The 19,632-nt window shown below is 44.6% G+C and overlaps 1 protein-coding gene across 11 annotated transcripts in view; it reads left to right on the forward strand.

Annotated features, from left to right (window-relative positions):
- The window catches only part of PRIM2 (DNA primase subunit 2), a 290,346-nt gene extending 271,116 nt beyond the window's left edge, over window positions 1-19,230 (forward strand). For all 11 annotated transcript variants that reach the window (XM_024101569.3, XM_065587909.1, XM_065587908.1 and 8 more), the window contains one exon: window positions 18,602-19,230. In XM_024101569.3, coding sequence (XP_023957337.2) covers window positions 18,602-18,829 — 228 coding nt within the window. In that variant the 3' untranslated portion in view covers window positions 18,830-19,230. The remainder of the gene's footprint in view (window positions 1-18,601) is intronic.
- Window positions 19,231-19,632: the final 402 nt, after the last annotated feature.

Consider the following 19,632-nt stretch of genomic DNA (forward strand, 5'->3'; position numbering starts at 1 on the left):
AGTTTGCGTGTGGGAGGGGGGTCAGAGTTGGGGGGTGGGGTGCAGGGCACGGGCTCTGGGAGGGAGTTTTGGTGCGGGAGGGGTCTCGGGGTAAGGAGCTGGGGCATAGGAGGGGGTGCAGGCTGCCAGATTCAGGCGGCGCTCAACTTGGGTGGCTCTACGCAAGCAGCAATGTGTCCCTGCTGTTCCTAGGTGGAGGCGCAGCTAGGTGGTTCTGCACACTGCCCCCACCCTTCCCTGCCCCGAGTGCTGGCTCTGCAGCTCCCATTGGCTGAGACCTGTGGCCAATCAGAGCTGTAGGGACGGCGCCTGCGGGTGGAGGCCACCGCACCTCCGCCTAGGAGCAGCAGGGACATGTCCCTGCTTGTGGGGAGCCGCCCAAGGTGAGCACCGCCCAGATCCGGCACACCCCAAGCCCCTTCCCGCACCCTCTCCCACATCTGAACCCCTCGTGGCCGTTCCCCGCCTAGGAGCAGCAGGGTCATGTTGCCGCTTCCAGGGAGCCACGCAGAGCCAGGTAGGGAGTCTACCAGCCCTGTGCCAACCAGACTATAAACCGGACTTTCAATGAAGATCAAAAATGCTGGTTTATAGAGCTTTCTGGTTGGTAAAGTGCCGGATAACACAGCTTTTACTGTACTAAGCATATTTCATTTCACTGAGACCAAACCAGAATTAGTGGCATGGAGCCAGAAGTAAGTTTTTCAAATCCTCCTCTCCTCTCCCCAAGGTCTGGGACCCATCTTCCCACAGTTTATAGAGTAAGCAGAAAATTTCACTGGAACCTTCTGACTCTCATAGGAAGATGTTCTACTCCCAGCCAGCACACAGGCAAAGTTGATTCTGAGATGGTTGAGAATGCTGCAAAACATACTCCCTTCCCAAAGGTGTTTACCTACAGGACTTCAGCTGCCATGAAAGGTGCCAGTTCTTGTGACCTTTCTGATACCAATGAGTCATTTGTCTCCACTGGTTCCAGCTCACTCCTCATTCTGTGCAGTCAGTGTCCCCTCAACCTGGACTCAGCATTAGGGAGCATGGGGTAAAGTGATTCAGATCACCTTGCCTGGGAGATGGACCTATCTCTCTTCCCCTCTGAGCCTCCTGGGGTCCCACAGGAGGTCACAAAATGGCTACAGTTTTCCCTAGGGAGACAGTAGACTCCTTTCAGTCTCCCTAGTAATGTGCGCTCTGTCTCTCACAGGGTCCCACTCCTCTTCTTTCAAGGGTTTGGCCCAGGGTATAATGAAGGATATTGCTCACAATTAGCTGTTGAAGGGGCAGCACAAAGACTTAAAATCTCTTGTGAGAGAATCTCCCCTCTAGATCTTCTATTGAAAAGGAGGAATTTCTAAAATTGGGGCTTTGAGCGAGATACTTCAGACTCTCAACTAAGCTTTCCAGAATTATTAATGAATGGGGGGTCTAATTTCACAGGTGCTTATGTTTTTAGAAAATGAAACACACATACAAAATTGCACCCTGAAAAGTTGAAGAAAAGTAATTCTTAGTTTGAAGGTGTAATTAAGATAATTCCTAGTTTGAAGTAATTCCTAGTTTGAAGATTAATTAAAGTGGAATGGGAATTCTATATGGAGATCTACTAATATCTAAGGGCTTAAGTCTTCATTAATGTGGCTAAGGTTAAGCTTGTTGCAGTCTCCTTAGTAAAGGGCAGCTGAGAGAGTATTCCCACAAACACACACAGAGGAGGAGAATAACATGATCCCTCAGGCTAAACTTGGATACAGCAGCCTCAGCCCTGAGGCTGCAGTCTCATTGTGCAGATTTATGCTCAATTTGGAGGCCCTTGTCAGCGTGAAAAACAAGTAAACAAAAACATACATAAAATCTACTTTAAACATGAAGTGTTTTCAGATCTGATGCTTCACCTGACTCTGATTTGCTGTACATTCAAAAATTCCAAAGCCTTGCACCAGGAGCAATTATGGCTCCACTTGAAGAAACACGAATTGCCAGCTAACATCTAATATCCTTCCAAATACTGTTTGTAATCTCTTTGGAGAGCACAGAGACACAGCAGTTACTGAGGCTTTAGACAAGGGAATAAGTCCCTTCCTCCTTCCAGTGAGAGAATTTTCAGCAGGTGTTCGCTTTTAAGCTACTGCTGCTCCAGAGTAGAGATTACACATTTAGAGGAGACCTCGCTGCATTTCCTGAGAGTTCGACGATCAAGGCTGGAGTTCTTTGGAAAACAATCCAGCTCTAAAAGCTTCTTTTTACTTGACTTTCTCGAGTTTTCTATGGCTATGTTATGCAGAAGGTCAAACTAGATGATCACAGTGGTTCCTTCTGATCTTAGTATCTGTGAAAGTCTGGGCTGAACCCCTTCCCCACCTGTGATGATGGAGAGGCTCCCTTTGGCCCACTTCAGGAGCCAAGTCAGGAGAATCCCCCATGTACAATGGTCTCTGGCTATATCTAGCACTCCTTTGACTTCAGCTCAGCACTCCCCTTGAAAGGGAAAGGCTCTAGAAACCTACTCTAAAAGTCCCAAGAAGTGCAGCTCTGACTCCTCTCATAGAAATCCACTTTGAAAAGACCTCACTCTCCAGGTAGGTCAATAGCCTTGGAAGCTTCAACCTCAAGGCTCATTACTGTAGAGTCTAAGGGCTCCTCCAGTACTGACAGAGATGGGAAAGCCCATGGCTCTAAGAAAAAGCATGGCTCCACAAAGACTTCAGTACCCTCTGGAAGAAATGAATAGAACAAACACAAAAGAGCAGCACCATTTGACATAGCTCCTCTTCTGGTACTTCCCCTAATGAGCTCTTCGGTACCACATAAGACTAAGCCTCTTTCTATGTCAGCACCTACTTTGGAAAGCTCAAAATCCTCAGTACTGTCCAGTAGGAACAAGCAGACTGTCCCATCAGTACCGCAGCTTTACTCAGTGCCGCAAGGCTTTAGGTACCCGAAGGATTAATCTGTGATTGCTGAACCAAAGTCTCCACAGCTTGCAAGTACCGAATGCCTCTTGGCACCAAGAAAGAAGCACTTGGTCTCTGTATCCCCAAACATCACTGGTACCGCCTGATTCACCCTTTTGGCTGGAGTTCCTCCATTAGAGGAGGAAGAGAATGATCAATATCTGTCCAGGGTTCTCTGACTTATCCATACAAGAACCCTTTTCCTTGAAGAGACAGGGAGGACTTCAGAGGAACACATTATGCTTGATAGAAACAACCTTGGATACCACACCCTCCTCCATATGGTTCTCAATGCCCATATTGGAATCCCTGGACAAAACTGTCGGTAATTGTAATGATAGATGTACCCCTGTTGGTGTGAGTGGCATACCTCAGTTCTCATACAGTAGGGGGCAAATGATCACCTCAAGAAACTAGTCTTCGCAAGAACCTATTGGAGCTGAGGGCAGTCAGAAATGCCTGCCTTCATTTTCTGCCTCTCGTCAGGGACGAGTCTATCAGAATAATGACAGACAATGTGACTTGCATGTTTTATATTAATCATCAGGGAGGCATGAGATTCCTCTTTGCGTGCCAAAGCAATAAAGTTATGAAACTGATGCATAAAACATCACATATGAATTTCACCAATTTCTCTTCCTGGCATGCAAAATGTCACAGCTGATATTCTCAAAAGATATTTTTCTCAAGGCTACAAATGGGAGTTGAACTCCCAGATTCTCGATGGCATAGTTCAGATTTGGACTGCTTCAGCACAGCCACAAACAAAAAGTATAATCTGTTATGTTCAAGAGGGGATCTAGGTTGCAATTAGTTGGGGGATGCCTTCTTCCTACCTTGAATGAAGAAGCTGTTCTACGCATTTCCCCCAATACCTCTCATACTCAGGGTGGTGGACAAAATCAGACAGGACAAGATCCAGAGTATCCTAATAGTCCCGACGTGGTTGAGACAAGCATGGTTTCCTTATCTGTTTTACTTGTCTTGCTAGACAGAGAAATATATCTTCCCATCACTCCTCAACTTCTCTCCCAGGGTGGTGGTTGATTGATGCATCCCAATCTAGGAATGCTCTGTCTTGAGGCATGGCTCTTCGATGGTTCATGGGGTTAGTGTCAGCCTGTTCTGCAGAAATACAACGGATATTACTAAATAGCTTGAAAGATTCTACTGGAAATACCTTCAGAAGTGGAGAAGATTTGGTCACTGGTGTGAACTCCAGGAAATTGTTCTTGAATCTTCCTTGCTTCATGTGTTCTAGATTACCTGTTGCAATTAAACAAAACAGGATTGTCAAACAGTTCCCTCGAGGTTTATTTGGTTGCTATAAGAACATTTCATTCCACAATTGAGGGTTTGCTCATCCTACAACTTTAAGTTTCATTAAAGGTTAAGGGGACTTTTCCTGCATAAAGACCCCACTCCAGTTTGAGATTTCAGTTTAGTTCTCAAATGTCTCATGAAACCTCCTTTTGAACCAATGGCGACATGCTCATTACTGAACTTGTCTATGAACACAGCCTTCTTGGTAGCCATTACATCTTCCCGAAGAGTCAGAGAAAGTGACGCCTTAATATCAGACCCTCTTCACAGTATTCTACAAGGACTGGGTTTCCTTACATCCACAACTCAAGTTCCTGCCTAAGATGTGGTCTGAGTTGAATCTGAATCAGATTATTTACCTGTTTTCTTTCTGAAACCACATAATTCTAACCTGGGGACTTCTTTCCATACTCTAGATGCCAGAAGGGCATTAGCCTGGATAGAACTAAAGCATTTCAAAAGCCTCCTAGACTGTTTTGTTTTGACTGTACACAGATTTAAGGGATCTGCTATTTCTACGCAATGGATGTCAATTACTGGGAGTCATTGTATGTTGTAGTGCTGTCCACATCAGTGGCTTTACTTAAAAATGTCCCAGCATCTGAGATCTGCAGAGCCACTCATGGTCCTCAGTATTTACCTTCTCCAGGCACTATTCCCTGGTCAGTGTTTCTTGATCTGATGTGGCAGTTAGCAGTGTAGTTCTTTCTTCACTTCTGGACTTGATTCTGAAGCTTCCTCCTCCCTACAGGGATACTGCTCGGGAGTCACCTGAACTGGAGCACCTACAAGAACGCTACTCAAAGATGAGAGAGACTTACTCACCTTGTACAGTAATTGTAATTCTTCTAAATATGTGTCCTTAGGTGTGCTCCACTATCCACCTCCTTTACCTCTGCTTTGGGGTTTCCTTGTAGGATTCAGAAATGGAGAAGGAACTGAGGGCAGTTCACTCATGCAGCCTGATCTAGCTTAGGTGTAGGGTGCATGCACAGGTCAAACAGACACTACTAATGAAAATCTCCAGTTGTAGGTGTGGGGGGCTTATGCACACCTGAAGTGGAGCATCCATAGGGGGACATATCTCGAGGGACTAGTTATTGCACAGGATGAGTAATATCTTTTTCTGGAGAGTTCTTCCTGAGAGGCAGTCCTAATCCAGAGCAAAGATCTAGTCTGCCCCCAATGCCATGCAGATGAGGAACACTTGTAACATTTTCCAGGGATACTCAGGGTTGTGAGGCACCTTGCTATTCCCTGCCATTAACATGAGGAAACATTGTCTGTGCCTGCCCGGAGTCTACTCCCTGACATCACCAGACACAGGCAACACAAGCACTCCCCTCCCAGCCTATGCAGGCTCTGCTGTCCCTCTGCAGGTAAGCGATAGGCACACTCCAACTCCCAGCACTCTGAAGTTCCAGCCCCTGTTCCACTAGACACTCCCTGTAGCCAGAGTCTTTCCCTGTTGCCTCCCCATTGCCAGAGCCTTTCACAGCCGCACTTAGCTGCACACTACATTGAGTATGGACGCAGCCTGCCTTTCACTGCAGCATGTAGATACACGTTTCCTAGACACAGCCTCGGGTGTAGACAAGACCTAAGATTTGTTTATAGTGAAAACAAGTCAAAGTTAGTTTAACAAAGAACAGGGACTTGAGAAGAACAAGTGGTTATATATAAAATAAAATCATAACATGCTCTTTAGAGCCTGAACTTAACTAACGAGACATTCTCCTGTCTAATAAAAGTTAGCTTTTCTCCCAAAGTTAAACAGCCAGACTAGGTGTGATCCTCCATTCATAAGACAAGCCAGTTGGCAGCTTGTCTTCTGCATGAAGATACTTGCATGTACCTTTGCACCCCAAATGTAGTTCCAAACATCCATTGGATTCACTTGTAAACAGAATCCCCCTTACTGCTTCTTTACTCCTGTATAGACTCTCCTCTGGAGACTTTCCAATCACTTGATTAGCATTTTGCTTAGACTGTAAATTGGCATTTATTGTGCAGTATACAATACTCAATTTACATATAGTCAGACAGATAGATAAGGGTCTCTTGCCTGAAAGAAACTTCTTTATCATCTTCTGGTGACCCCCAACTCACAGATCTTTAAGAGCATAATTTTTAGTATATATGCATAACTCCTTAAATATTATCCGTATGTATATTTTTCAGTAGTTGTGATGATCTGTGTGACACAAAAGCTTTCAGTAGGGACCTTATGTGACATTCTTTGATGAACATTTATGGTAGAGACCAGACTCGGGATCCCTGCAACCCTATGCACCCTTGTGCCCTCTGCCAGTGGGTTCCAAGAAGTCCCTGGGTCATAATGCCCCACTGCGAAGCCTGACTGACATGTATGTCTTCTTATTCCATCTATGAAGTCACCAGATTTTATTGCTGTTCTAGTCATCAGCATCAGGAAAGAAACTGATTTCGGTAGTTACATGGGTTTAATGTTTTAGTCTACTGGGATATGAAGCCCATGCGGGTGGCTTAAATTTTTTGTTAATTAGATAATTTTGTTTTGTAACATTAATGGATTAAATTCTTATTGCACTGCTGAAAGAATGGCTTAATGAGTCCTGAATTGGCTGTTCACCAAGTTGCTACTTTGAAATATCTTTTCCTCTTTAATGGCCAATGAAAAGGGATTAAATGACTTAATTCTATAAAGTTCCAAGCACTGCTAGACAATACTAATACTTCATAATCCTGTAGTGGTATGAATTTTGTAAAGTGTGTTAGGGCTCGATTTAGATTATCTGACATCTCACTGATCAGTAACCAAGCTAAATTGGTGTTTGTTAGACGAGACAAGACAGCACAGCACAGAAAGGAAAAGGTTAATACATTGCCAATCTGGAGAAGAGGCTTGCAAGCGTCCCTGCGTTCCAAGATTCTCTTTCTCTCAAAGCTAAGCTTTTAAACCCTGCTTGTTAACACTATTTTACTTTCCCGTGACATTTTGTGGTTGATTACATACTTACATTATCCAATCATACATTAATGTCACACCCCTGGCTTTATCTTAGTGTCTGCACCTATAATATAGAAAGTTTACCAGGGAGGTAATTATTTAAATGGATATATTGGCTGTCTGTCACCTTAGGTCTCTTAAATTCTTTTGTGGTCTGTGACAAATTAGTGCATGTCTACATATGTCTATATTAGTCTGCAGATTCCATTCTGTTTTGTGAATGCCATTTTCATTGTAAATTGTACTGCACCTTTACTTTTCCTTTTTTAACTTCAATAATGGACTAGAACAGCAGTTCTCAACTGGGGGTGTGCGGCCCGCCCAGGGGTCTGTGAGCCCTTTCAAGGGGGCTGCAGGGCTGAAGCCCCGATCCCTGGCATCCCAGTGGGGCTGAAGCCCCCAATTCCTGGCACCACCCACAGGGCTGAAGCCTGGAGCCCTGAACCTTGGTGCTCCCTGTGGGGCAGAAGCCCTGAGCCCATGGGAAGAGTTGGGGACATGGAGGGCATTGCCCACCCCAAACTGCAACACAAGTGCATGGCAGTCCGGGGACAGCTCCACACCTCCCCCTTCCCCACCCTCAGCCAGGTCGGAGGCAGGAAGCCGGAAGCCAGAGCCAGGCAGTGCGGGGCAGCTGCTGTTCTGGCTGGTGCCATGGAGCAGGCAGCGGCAGTGTTCTCTCCACTCCTGCTGGTGCCCCAGGTTGAAGCTGTTCCTCAGCTCCCAGCCCCTTTGTTCCCACAGAGGCAGCCAGTAAGAGCCCCCTGGGTGGGAAGACCCGGCTCCATGGCTGGCAGACCCCTCCGGGAACAGGGACTGCAGGGGAGTCCTCCCAGCACACAGCTCCTAATACCTCTCTCCCTGCACCCTGAGCTACCCCCTGCCCGCACACTGCCCCAGCTACCCACCTCCCTGCTCCTACAGCCACCCCGTGTGCACACAGCCCCAGCTACCCCCTCCCTGTACTCTGAGCTACCCCCCCTGCCCAGCCACTCGCTGTGTGCACACAGCCCCAGCTACTCCCTCCTTGCACCTTGAGCTACCCCCTGTCTGCACACAGCCTCTAGCTACCCCCTCCTTGCACCCTAACCTGTTTTCAAACTTTTTGAGCTAAGCCCCCCACATCTGAGTTATAATTCTTGATTGCAGGCCACACCACACACCCCAATCCAGACAGACTGGGTGACCTGCTGAGGTGAGGCAGGAGGTGGAGGTGGCACTTCCTCCCTGGACCCCACCATGTGGAGGTGGCTCGAGCCCCACTCGTCCCTGCCTCCCACCCCCAATAGAAGTCAAACTATACCTATGTCCAAGGCCCCTGCCCCCAAACCCCTCCCCCGCCCCCCACTGGGCCTTAGAGGTTTTTATAGCATGTCGAGGGGGGCCTCAGAGAGAAAAAGATTGAGAACCCCTGAACTAGAATATCTAAGAGGTGCTAGAAGAGACTGTGCGCCTTACGGAAGGACCATAGAACAATGACGTGGCTGCTACATAGGGGAAACAGCTTTCCTAGTATAGACTTAAGGTGGGCTGTAACCAAGCAAGAAATCCCCTGACAAGGGACTCGAAGCCACTCAGGGTGTCATCTGACATGGAGATCTGGAATTTTATTAAAAAGGTCAAGTCAAAGCTCTTAGCAGGGACTCTCACTGACCAGAACAAAAAGGCAAGAATGGGCAGGAGGGTGCTGAGACACCAAAAGGACTGACCAAAACCCAATGGGCTCTCAAAGTGGTGAGGACACTGAAGGAAGGGTTTTACATGCAGGTTTTGTGTAATTTTTCTGTAGATCTGTATATCTCATGTGATCGGTTTAGAAATTCCTGTGTTACTTGCTTTAACTATCACAAAGTAATCCAGATAGAGTGCTTTGAACTCTGAGGAGTGTGCACTAGCTTCAGGCCCTAGGTAGTTGGACTGCAGAAGCCCTTATCTTAGCAAGGTATAGGGCTGGCCTTTGGGGTGGGCTGTATGGGCGGTCGCCCAGGGCAGCCCGTCAAAGAAGGCGCCATGCGGAGGGTGTGCCGATTCCCACCTGACCTGCTGTGACGGAGGTGGCAGGAAGAGCAGCAGCATCTGGAATGGGAGGAGGTACCTGAGCTGCAGGGGGGCAGTTGGACAACCAGCTGAGCCAGATGACTCCTCCCGACCAGGGATGGCCCTCCTCCCCCATTGCTCCACTGCCATGTGCAGCCGCTGCTGCTCCTGTTTCTCACCCCCCGCCCCGGGCCCCTGGCCACTCTTGACTGAGAGCATCCTCCTGTCTGCTGTGGTGGGGGGGCGGGGACTGATGTCGGGGTGTCCCCCTCCGCCCTGCCTATGTACCTAGTCTCTACTAAGCTGAGCTGACTGGACAGGAGCAATCTGTGTGTGCTGCTGCCTCTCTGGGTCTGACGGCAACTGCTTGTGTCTGAACACGCCTTCAAATGCCTGACCCTGAGTGCTTTTTTAAAGCTCACTCAGGCACACACACAGTCCCCTTCACACAGTCCCTGCAACACCCACTGCAAGGCTCCCTGCATCCGGATCACTTTCCCCACCTAGGCTGTGCTGTGAGGCGAGCATCAGGAGCTGCTGCTCTCCTGCCCTCTCCTTACACAGCCCACGCAGGGAAAATGACCTGGATGCAGGAGCGAGCAGGTATTGGGGTGCAGGAAGGGGATGGGGGTTTGGGTGAAGGGGGCATGCACAGTGCAGGGGTTAGGGGCACAGGAGGGGAGTGCAGGGGTTGGGGCGAAGGGGGCACAGAAGGGAGCACAGGTTGGGATGAAAGGGGCACAATACAGGGGTTAGGGGCACAGGAGGGGAGTGCAGGAGGTAGGAGTGAAGGGGGCATGCACAGTGAAGGGGTTAGGGGCACAGGAGAGGAGTCCAGGGGTGGAGGGGGTACAGTGCAGGGGTTAGGAGCACAGGAGGGCAGTGCAGGGGGTAGGAGTGATGGTGGCACAGTGCAAGGGTTAGGGGCACAGGAGGGGAGTGCAGGGGTTGGGGTGGAGGGGCACAGTGCAGGGGTTAGGGGCACAGGAGGGCAGTGCAGGGGGTAGGAGTGATGGTGGCACAGTGCAAGGGTTAGGGGCACAGGAGGGGAGTGCAGGGGTTGGGGCACAGGAGGGGAGTGCAGGGGGCACAGTGCAGGGGTTAGGGGCACAGGAGAGGAGTCCAGGGGTTGGGGTGGAGGGGCACAGTGCAGGGTTAGGGGCACAGGAGGGCAGTGCAGGGGATAGGAGTGATGGGGGCACAGTGCAGAGGTTAGGGACACAGGAGGGGAGTGCAGGGGTTGGGGTGGAGTGGCACAGTGCAGGGGTTGGGGCACAGGAGGGCAGTGAGGGGGTAGGAGTGATGGGGGCACACTGCAGAAGTTAGGGGTGCAGGAGGGGAATGCAGGGGTTGGGGTGAAGGTAGCACAGTTAGGGGTTAGTGCGCATGAGGGGGGCATAGGTTGGGAGTGAAGGGATATAGGGATTAGTGGCGCAGGAGGGGGGAGCAGGCATTGGGGCAAAGGGGGCACAGGGCAGGGGTTAGGGGGAAAGAGAGGGTGGGGAGCCCATGGGGAGCCAGGGGCAAAAGGGGGGAGTACCCTGTGCTCCTGGCTCACAGGGGCCAGGAGCACCAAATGCAAGTTCGCCCAGGGTGCCATTTTCCCTAAGGCCAGCCCTGGGAAGGTGTGTTAAACAGGGAGTCAGCACCCAGAGATAGTGCCTAGATTCCGGCAAGTAAGCTGAAGAACATGTGGGGATCCAGTGGGTGGATTCAAACATAGCATCCTGGTGAGCATCCAGCCAGGCTATAACATGGTAAGTAGGTGTTTCTCCTGTATTTATTGGATAGTATTCCTGAAAACAATATGAACACCCTTTGAGAGAGGATTCCTTAGTCTATGTCCTTTTGACTGAGAATCCTAAACTGCTCCATCCTCCCTTCCATCAGCCTCTTGTTAGATGTTGGAAGTTGATCCTCCTCTTCAGGATAGTCTGCATAGAATTCTCAAACTAATACCACCAAGATTGTAGTAAAAACAATAGTAAGAATAGTGAGAGAAAATCAGACTAAAGCAAAACATGAAGTGTGTGTGATGTATCTAGTGTTCCACATTACTTGAGTCCACTCGATCCTCAGCTCCCCCATTTTCCCTGTTCCTCTTTCTGGGAAGACTGTCAAAGAATCAGAGTAGGGAAATATACAGGTGTCAGGTTTCTTGTGATATCATCATGTCTCTGAGGTCCTTAGTTACACCATTCAAATTACTTTTGACTTGCCTCATCTGAGATCTCATCCATAAAGATATTTACACAAATGCACTCCATATTTCCAACCCCAGACATTAAAAACCTATGAATTAGGGTGCCCCCCAACTCATAAAATTTGCTTATAATCATCAGATATTTTAAAAATAATCGATGATGGGTTCTTTTTATTTGACGTCTAGTTGTTGAGCCATTAGGGTACACTTGGGGAACATTTCAAACTTTTCTCAGCAACCCTGGGGGTGAGAAACTTACCTTTTAAATGAAAGCTGAAATTATCATGTAATCACCAGAATCTGGGAGCCGGAGCTTTAAGATAGCCAGCCAATATTGCAAGACTCATGATAAATCATGAGAGTTGGCAACACTAGGCCATTATTTCTTATGAAATCTCCAGTGCATGTATCTAAAATCTATTCGGGATTGTATTCCCTTCCTTGGATAAAGAGTTTGTAGTTCCTATTTCTTTCCTATATCACTTTACAAGATAGGAGTCTGAAGATGTAAACCCACAATAGTTTTCTCACAGCCCCAATTTATATATTATATATATTCCCTCTCCAAAGCTGTGTACTCTTTGTTCTAGCCTAAGGGCCATACTTTTGCAGCTTACTGTTTGCAGAAGTCCAGCTTACTATTTATCTCTAATGAGAGTCTCTATATTTTCTTATCATTTCTTCATTTTAATTCTACTGTGTTGCAAACAGACTGAAAAAGTATTGCCAAAGGCCTAAAACAAGGGAAAGTACTATTTAGGCAAGTAAGAGTCAAGTTGTATACCCCCAGACAACAGGGGAAGCTGTAGTTGGTCTGAGACATCAGGCACAGGAGAACCGAGCTTATTAAGGGAAGGGTGACAGAGGAGCTGAATAGAGCTGCCACAGACTAAGACAATAAGAAGGGGGTTAATAGATCATTAGAACTCAGCTGCCACATAGAGAGTATGGGAATAGGTCTATTCAATGTCAGCCACAAAAGTAACAGATGGCTACCAGGCAGAAGTGAACACTTTTAGTCATTAGAGGCAAAGCTGTACAAAAATCAGATATATGCATCCAAAAAAACCCAGTGTTCATAATATTTATTAATAGGGCTGACATCTGTAGGGGTGCTACATCTTGCCACCCTTCATCTGTATTCCTATCCATCATCTCATCCCCTGACCACTGCCTCCATCCCGCTCTGCAGCTATATGCCCTCCAGCCCCACACCAAAGCTCTCTGTTCTTAGCCACAACCCCTCCACTGGCTCCCTCCCCATTTTCCCTCCCTTTCCCTTCCCCCCCCCCATCATCGCCCCTTCATGCCTCCTCCCACTTCTGCTCCCCCTCACTCTCTGGCTCCTGCAACTACTCCCTTTTCTCATTAGTCATCCCTCTCTGCTCCAATCAGGTTGCTTCCTCATTTTCCTCCACAATGCCTGGATTATCAACAGTGGGAATATTGAGAGCATAGATGAGACAGTCTTCTAGCTCTCAGTTTCTGTAACCAGTGCCACAGTGGCTCCAGTAACTAGGAGAACAAATTTCAGGGAAAGTCCTACTCAGCACCTGTAGCCTAGGGATGGAACATGCCCAGAGAAGAAATAATCTTCAGAGAATTTAGCTGCCAGACTCTAACAAGCCTCCACTGAGCATGCTATCAATTTTTCAGAGGCTTGTAACTTGGCTAAATTTGGGCAGATTATTTGGATACTAGGATTTTTACTTGAATTTCAAATAAATTATTTCATATTCTCATTTATGACTTACCATTTTGGACTGTTGTTGGCAGTGGCTTTTGATTTGTATTTAGGGCCCTATCAAATTCATGGTTGTGAAAAACATGTCACGGACGATGAAATCTGGTCTTGCCTGTGAAATCTGCACTTGTGTATACCTTTACTCTGTACTGTAGAGGTCTCACAGAGGAGACCAGTGTTTCTCAAACGAGGGGTCTCAACATAAAAGAAGGTTTGGAGGAGGGGTTCGCAAGGCTATTGTAGGGGGGTTGCATTATTGCCAGCTTTACTTCTGTGCTGCCTTCAGAGCTGGGTGGTTGGAGAGCGGCGGAAGCTGGCTGGCTGCCCAGCTCTGAAGGCAGCGTCACAGTCAGCAGCCGTGCAAAAGTAAAGGTGGCAAAACCATACCATGACATCTTTATTTCTGTGCTGCTGCTGGCAGTGGTGCTGCCTTCAGAAATGGGCTCTCAGCCAACAGCCGTAAAAATTCCTGCAGCCGGGGGAGGTTCCTGAAGGTGAGTCTGCCCTGGGAGTGGCCCCTGCAGGGGAAGAGGAAGTCCCGTCCCTCACCAGTCCAGCCAGGACCAGCAGCTGGAGGCCAGTATACAGTAGGACCCTCAGCCAGGGCGCCCCCAGCCCTGCCCTTCCCTGGCTTCATGAGAAAAAACGAGAAACCGTGGCAAAGTAGTCCCAAATAGAAAAAGCAGATTGCAAAGAAATGCCTTTACACAGTCACGAGAGAAATAATATTTAATTCAAACATTGGGAGAAGCATATTTTCTTACCGAAGAAATTAGAGGTCTGAGCTGCATGTGGACCAGTAGTAATAATTTTAAAGAAAAACCACACTGATATCAACTATTAATTATTGATAGATTATAGGCAGCCTGTCATAGTGACAGTGGTCTAAAAATGATTGTTGCTTTGAAACCAGATTGCATTCCAGAGCAGTTTAAATAAACATATTTTAAGGCCCCTGTCAAGGCTGCTTCCCCACTCTGAACTTTAGGGTACAAATGTGGGGGTCTGCATGAAACTTCTAAGCTTAACTACCAGCTTAAATCTGGTCTGCTGCCACCACTCCCAAAGTGCTAATTCCCTTCCCTGGGTAGCCTTGAGAGACTCTTCACCAATTCCCTGGTGAATACAGATCCAAACCCCTTGGATCTTAAAACAAGGAGAAATTAACCATCCCCCCCCTCCTTTCTCCCACCAACTCCTGGTGGATCACGATCCAACCCCCTTGGATCTAAAAACAAGGAAAAATCAATCAGGTTCTTAAAAAGAAGGCTTTTAATTAAAGAAAAAGGTAAAAATAATCTCTGTAAAATCAGGATGGGAAATAACTTTACAGGGTAATCAAACTTAAAGAGCCTAGAGGACCCCCCTCTAGCCTTAGGTTCAAAGTTACAGCAAACAGAGATAAACACTCTAGCAAAAAGGTACATTTACAAGTTGAGAAAACAAAGATAAAAACTAACACGCCTTGCGTGGCTGTTTACTTACAAGTTTGAAATATGAGAGACTTGTTCAGAAAGATTTGGAGAGCCTGGATTGATGTTTGGTCCCTCTTAGTCCCAAGAGCGAACAACCCCCAAAACAAAGAGCACAAACAAAAGCCTTCCCCCCACCAAGATTTGAAAGTATCATGTCCCCTTATTGGTCCTTTGGGTCAGGTGTCAGCCAGGTTACCTGAGCTTCTTAACCCTTTACTGGTAAAAGGATTTTGGAGTCTCTGGCCAGGAGGGATTTTATAGTATTGTACACAGGAGGGCTGTTACCCTTCCCTTTATAGTTATGACAGCCCCAATTTTAGCATGTAGATAAATAATAAAGTGGCTAACACATTTTTAACAATAATTAAATTAGATTAATTAATGCCTACATAATTTGCACGAGTGATGCTTCTTCGGCAATTGGTACTACAGCAGTTTATTTCTAAATTAGTGTGTCTTTTTTGAAGAATGTTATTCTTGAGTACCTGTAAATATTTACTATTCTTGTCTGATTTTTTAAATAAAATCTTTGTGAGTATAACTGTTTAGTGAACTTTCTAATATAGAACATTTTAGATCTGTATAGTTGGAGTACATGATGTTAAAAATGTAAGCAAAAATATATTTTATTATGATTATAGAGATAACTGTCATCTTTGTTATAACTTGCCAGATATTGATGATTTAATATTACTACATTTCTAATTTTATTTAACCACCTTGGTTCCCTACTTTATTTGGAAAATGAATGTCAGTATCCTCTTGCTTATTTAAAGCGGGGAGGGTGGAGAATGTACGTTTGCTTTTCATTGTCCTTTGTGATCAAATCTCATTTAAGTGAAAGTTTTTGAAAATGAACCACAGCTAATTGATACCATTTGCTATAGAACTATGATTGTTCCATATGGCTTTTTTTGTGTGTGTGTAATACCAGCTGCCTTGTTATCAGCTGTCATTGGAAACTGCTTGATTAAAACCTAAAGATCCCTGAGGTGCAAAACTATTGCCTCACTTCCTTTCAAAACCACATTTGCTACAGTAGAAATATGAGACTAATGTTTGCGTGAAGGTCAATGTGAGGAAAATATGTTGAATTCAAGGAAATGTTTGATATCATCTATTAGATGAAATAAACAGATTTGTTTAAAGTAAAATGCCTTTGAGTCTGGATCAATATAGATTATAAGTTCAACTTTTCTTTACAGTACATCATGTACAGTTTTGTTTTTCCTTATATGCTGAATTAATTGCATCTGTAAATGAAACTGATAAACTTGCTGAAGAAATTCAATTTCAGTCTATTACTGGTTGGTTAACTTCTGAAGACACAAAGAACCTTTAAGGAAGAATTATTGATACAATTTTTAAAAGTTTCAAATGACTAGGTTACTGACAAAATAAATATTTTTCTTAAAATAACACAAACAGTCTGACTAAACACACAAAGCAAGGAAATATAAATATGTGCTCCTGTTTTTTTATTAGTGGATCAAACAAGCCATTAATTTCTCATATTAATTTTTGTGCCATCAGAGCAGTATATTATTATGCAGAAAAATCCTTGTGGAAATTTATTTTTTGGGAAATAGACTGAGAAGAAGCAGTAAAAAAGTAATAGAGTGTAAGTGCAGAATTTCCTTAAAGCAGACTTCCAAACTGTGGCTGATGAAGTTCTAGAAAGACTCAGCAATACCCTTCAACTTTAAAATGGGGGAGAAGTTTGTAGAGATAACCCTTAAGATTTACAAAGCTGACTATAAGTTTCAGTTGAATTTAATGGGTGTTGTGTGAGTAAATCACAAAGTCATCTTTGAAAATCTCAGTCTACGCATCTCATCTTGCAGCTTCATTTTGATACAAGCAGATACTTCGTAGATTGTTCTAATTCATTATAAAAGGAGAAAAATGAGTTACTATCCAGAAAAACAAACTGAGATTCTAAGGATAAAATAGGAAGGCTAGTAAAGAGATTTGGGTTGAGTGGCCTTCAATATGATGAGACACACAGCTCCACAGTTCTTTCTTCAGACCCTTCTTGTATAGGCTGGTTAAAATTCACCCGCATAATACAGAGATGAAATTTAACGAATGGGGAAAATAGCCAGAAGAAATATCAGAGATTAATCAGACCTCCAAATTAGGGGAGAGGTGGGTATGTCCCCTACTTTTTTCCTAAGATTTTCAACCTGACAGTCATATTGGAGTCCCAATTGCTCCTACATACTGAGGCTGTTGCACTTGTGCTTTTCATCATATATTTGGCAAGGAGGTTGTGACCTTTTCTTTTTTTATGTAGGACCTCACTGCAGTTATCCCTTCTTTTGTCATATCATGGCTAGATTATTATAATACAATCTAATTTAAAACCTTTCAAAACTTGGAACTAGTATGGAATGTGACTGTGTACTTATTCAGCAATGTTTCATGCAAAGAGCACATTACATCAGTGTTACATGATTGTATTGGCTTTGAGTTAACTTATAGATGAGCTGTAAAGTGTTGATTTTGACCTGTAAAGTCCTAAATAATTTTTTCTCATATGATATTGTGGCATTTGCCTCAGCATCCTCTTCCTAGTACAAAAAGGGAGGATATTGGCAGTCAAGAATTCCCAGTTGGTGGCTCTTAGCTTTAGAATTTGGCCTCCTACCTTGGTTAACCAGATCCCAGAGTTGATGACCTTTTTAACTGTTCTCCCTGGTTTTCCTGTGGCTTGTGGGAAGATGATGGTGGGGTGAAGGGTGAATGTTGGGGAAAACTTGACTAAGTGCTCCTTTTAAAAGACTATCTGGCTTTTTGGTAGATGTTTCAAGCTTGTAAGCACCTGAAGAGAGGGATAGGGGTTATAAGTGAGGTTGTGAAATGGGTACGGCTGAGTAGCTTGCTTCTAAGACTATGAAAGGCCCATAGAGGAAGATTATTTTTAATGTTTTGGTATGTTTGATAACTGTTTAACTTTTTTTCAGATTGTGTAACTGACTAGAGAATTAACTAATAAGAGCAATCACAAACCAAAATACATAATTATAGTAGTTGAATGAAGAGACATGCCTGACTTTAAGCAGCAATTAAAAATAAAATAGAATGCACATTATAGTAGTTTCTCTTCCTTCTTCCAACTAATCAGAAGTCCATGTGCTGTTTGATGTGGGACAGGGGCCCATTGGGATTCCTTGGAGCTGGATCACACATGTCCTTGCAGCTTAGCCCCAGTGCCAGTAGAGCAAAGACAAGATCAGGCCATTGGCCTTCTGCCTAAGCCTGCTGCCTTGTTGAATATAAATCATGTCGGTGGTCAACATCAATAAGGGCTACGGTGAGAGTACGGACAGCGTGGATCTACTGTCTTACCCATGGCCTCACATTTGTATTGACAGCCAATCCTGATTTGTTTCATGAAACTTTGTCCTTATTGCTGTTCCCCTCTGGCCCATTCACCCTAGACTAGGCTGGAGCCCACCTACCCAAAACTGGAAAAAAATGGATGTAAAGAGTAGGATGGGTTCACCAGGTGAAGTTGTAACAACCTGTGTAGTTTCCACACTTATGTTACTTTGCATGTTTTATTTACATTCATTTGTAGTTCCTCCAACATTACAAAAAAGACAATGTTAAAATAATATATTTAATAATAATATTAAAACAATCATGTTTAATTCCTAAAATATAGGAGAAGGAGGTTTGTGTTGCAATTAGATCCTTGGCATGATAGTATTGAATCAGACAGGTATCAGCAAAGTGATTTCCCTCCACCCCCATTTTCTTAAACAAAAGCTAAACTAGTTAAATGACTAATGCTACTGAATGAGTTCATCTAATCTAAAATTCATCTTTTGAAATACCATGTAATAATTCCTTTTCCTTTCCTTCTGTGTACAGGTTGATGATATTGGGTTTTCTTTGAATCATCCCAATCAATATTTCGCAGAGAGTCAGAAGCTACTAAGTGGTGGTAGAGAAGTGAAGAAAGAACCAAGTGAACCTGAAAGCTCCCAGCAAAAACTGAGTAGTCAGAAAAGTACAAATTCATGTTCCATTCCCATTTCTTCAAACACAGAAGCAGATACAGAACTGGAGGGACTGGATGCATATTTCACTGAAGACTGAGAAGCTTTGTTGTTTATTTTTCTCCACTTTGTTACTTCCCTATAATTTTAGCAACATTTTCCCTCATAGTAAGAGAGTAAGCACCTGGCTTTCTGGAGAGCTTGGGCCTGTAAGGCTCTAAGTTGGCTGATGAAAGGAAAGAAGAGATACATAAATTGTAATTATATCCAGTACATTTCCTTGTAGATAGAGCACATCGGTTCCATAGTGCAGTCAATTTCTAACTGCTTGGGGCATGGGAACCGAAAATTAGTTCCTAAATTTGAATGATATTGCAGTTTCTGTGAGGTGTTTCTGTGCTCATAAGCATTTTGTGTGTAACCCATCTTTCTTTATACTCCACATTTTTAAATAGCTTTCTCTTCACTGTTTTTCTTAATAAACATGTTGAAATGTAAAAATTTGTGATATTTTCTTGTTCAATTATACTTCTAGAGTGATGCAAGCTGCCTAAATCATATTTACAGATATATCTTTTTTTAAGAAATATTATTTCTTGGGACATGAGGAATACCTCCAATTAGTAGTATTTATTTACAGTCTATGATTTGGTGGTTAAGGACTCAGATCATTAGAAAAATTCGGATCTTTCTATCTAAAGTATGCATATGACCTTCATTACCATCTGAGCAACTTACAATCTTTTAGAGTTGTATTCTCACAGCTGTACTTTGACAAACTGGGAGTACAATTATCCCAGTTTCATAGATATGGAACTGTGGCACAAAGAGACTAAGAACGAGATTTTTAAAGGTATTTGGGTACTGTTACAGTCAGTGGTGCAAAGCCTAAGTGATTTAGGT

The sequence above is a fragment of the Chrysemys picta genome, chromosome 3, assembly GCF_011386835.1.
Source record: "Chrysemys picta bellii isolate R12L10 chromosome 3, ASM1138683v2, whole genome shotgun sequence".
In the NCBI taxonomy this organism is placed as follows: domain Eukaryota; kingdom Metazoa; phylum Chordata; order Testudines; family Emydidae; genus Chrysemys; species Chrysemys picta.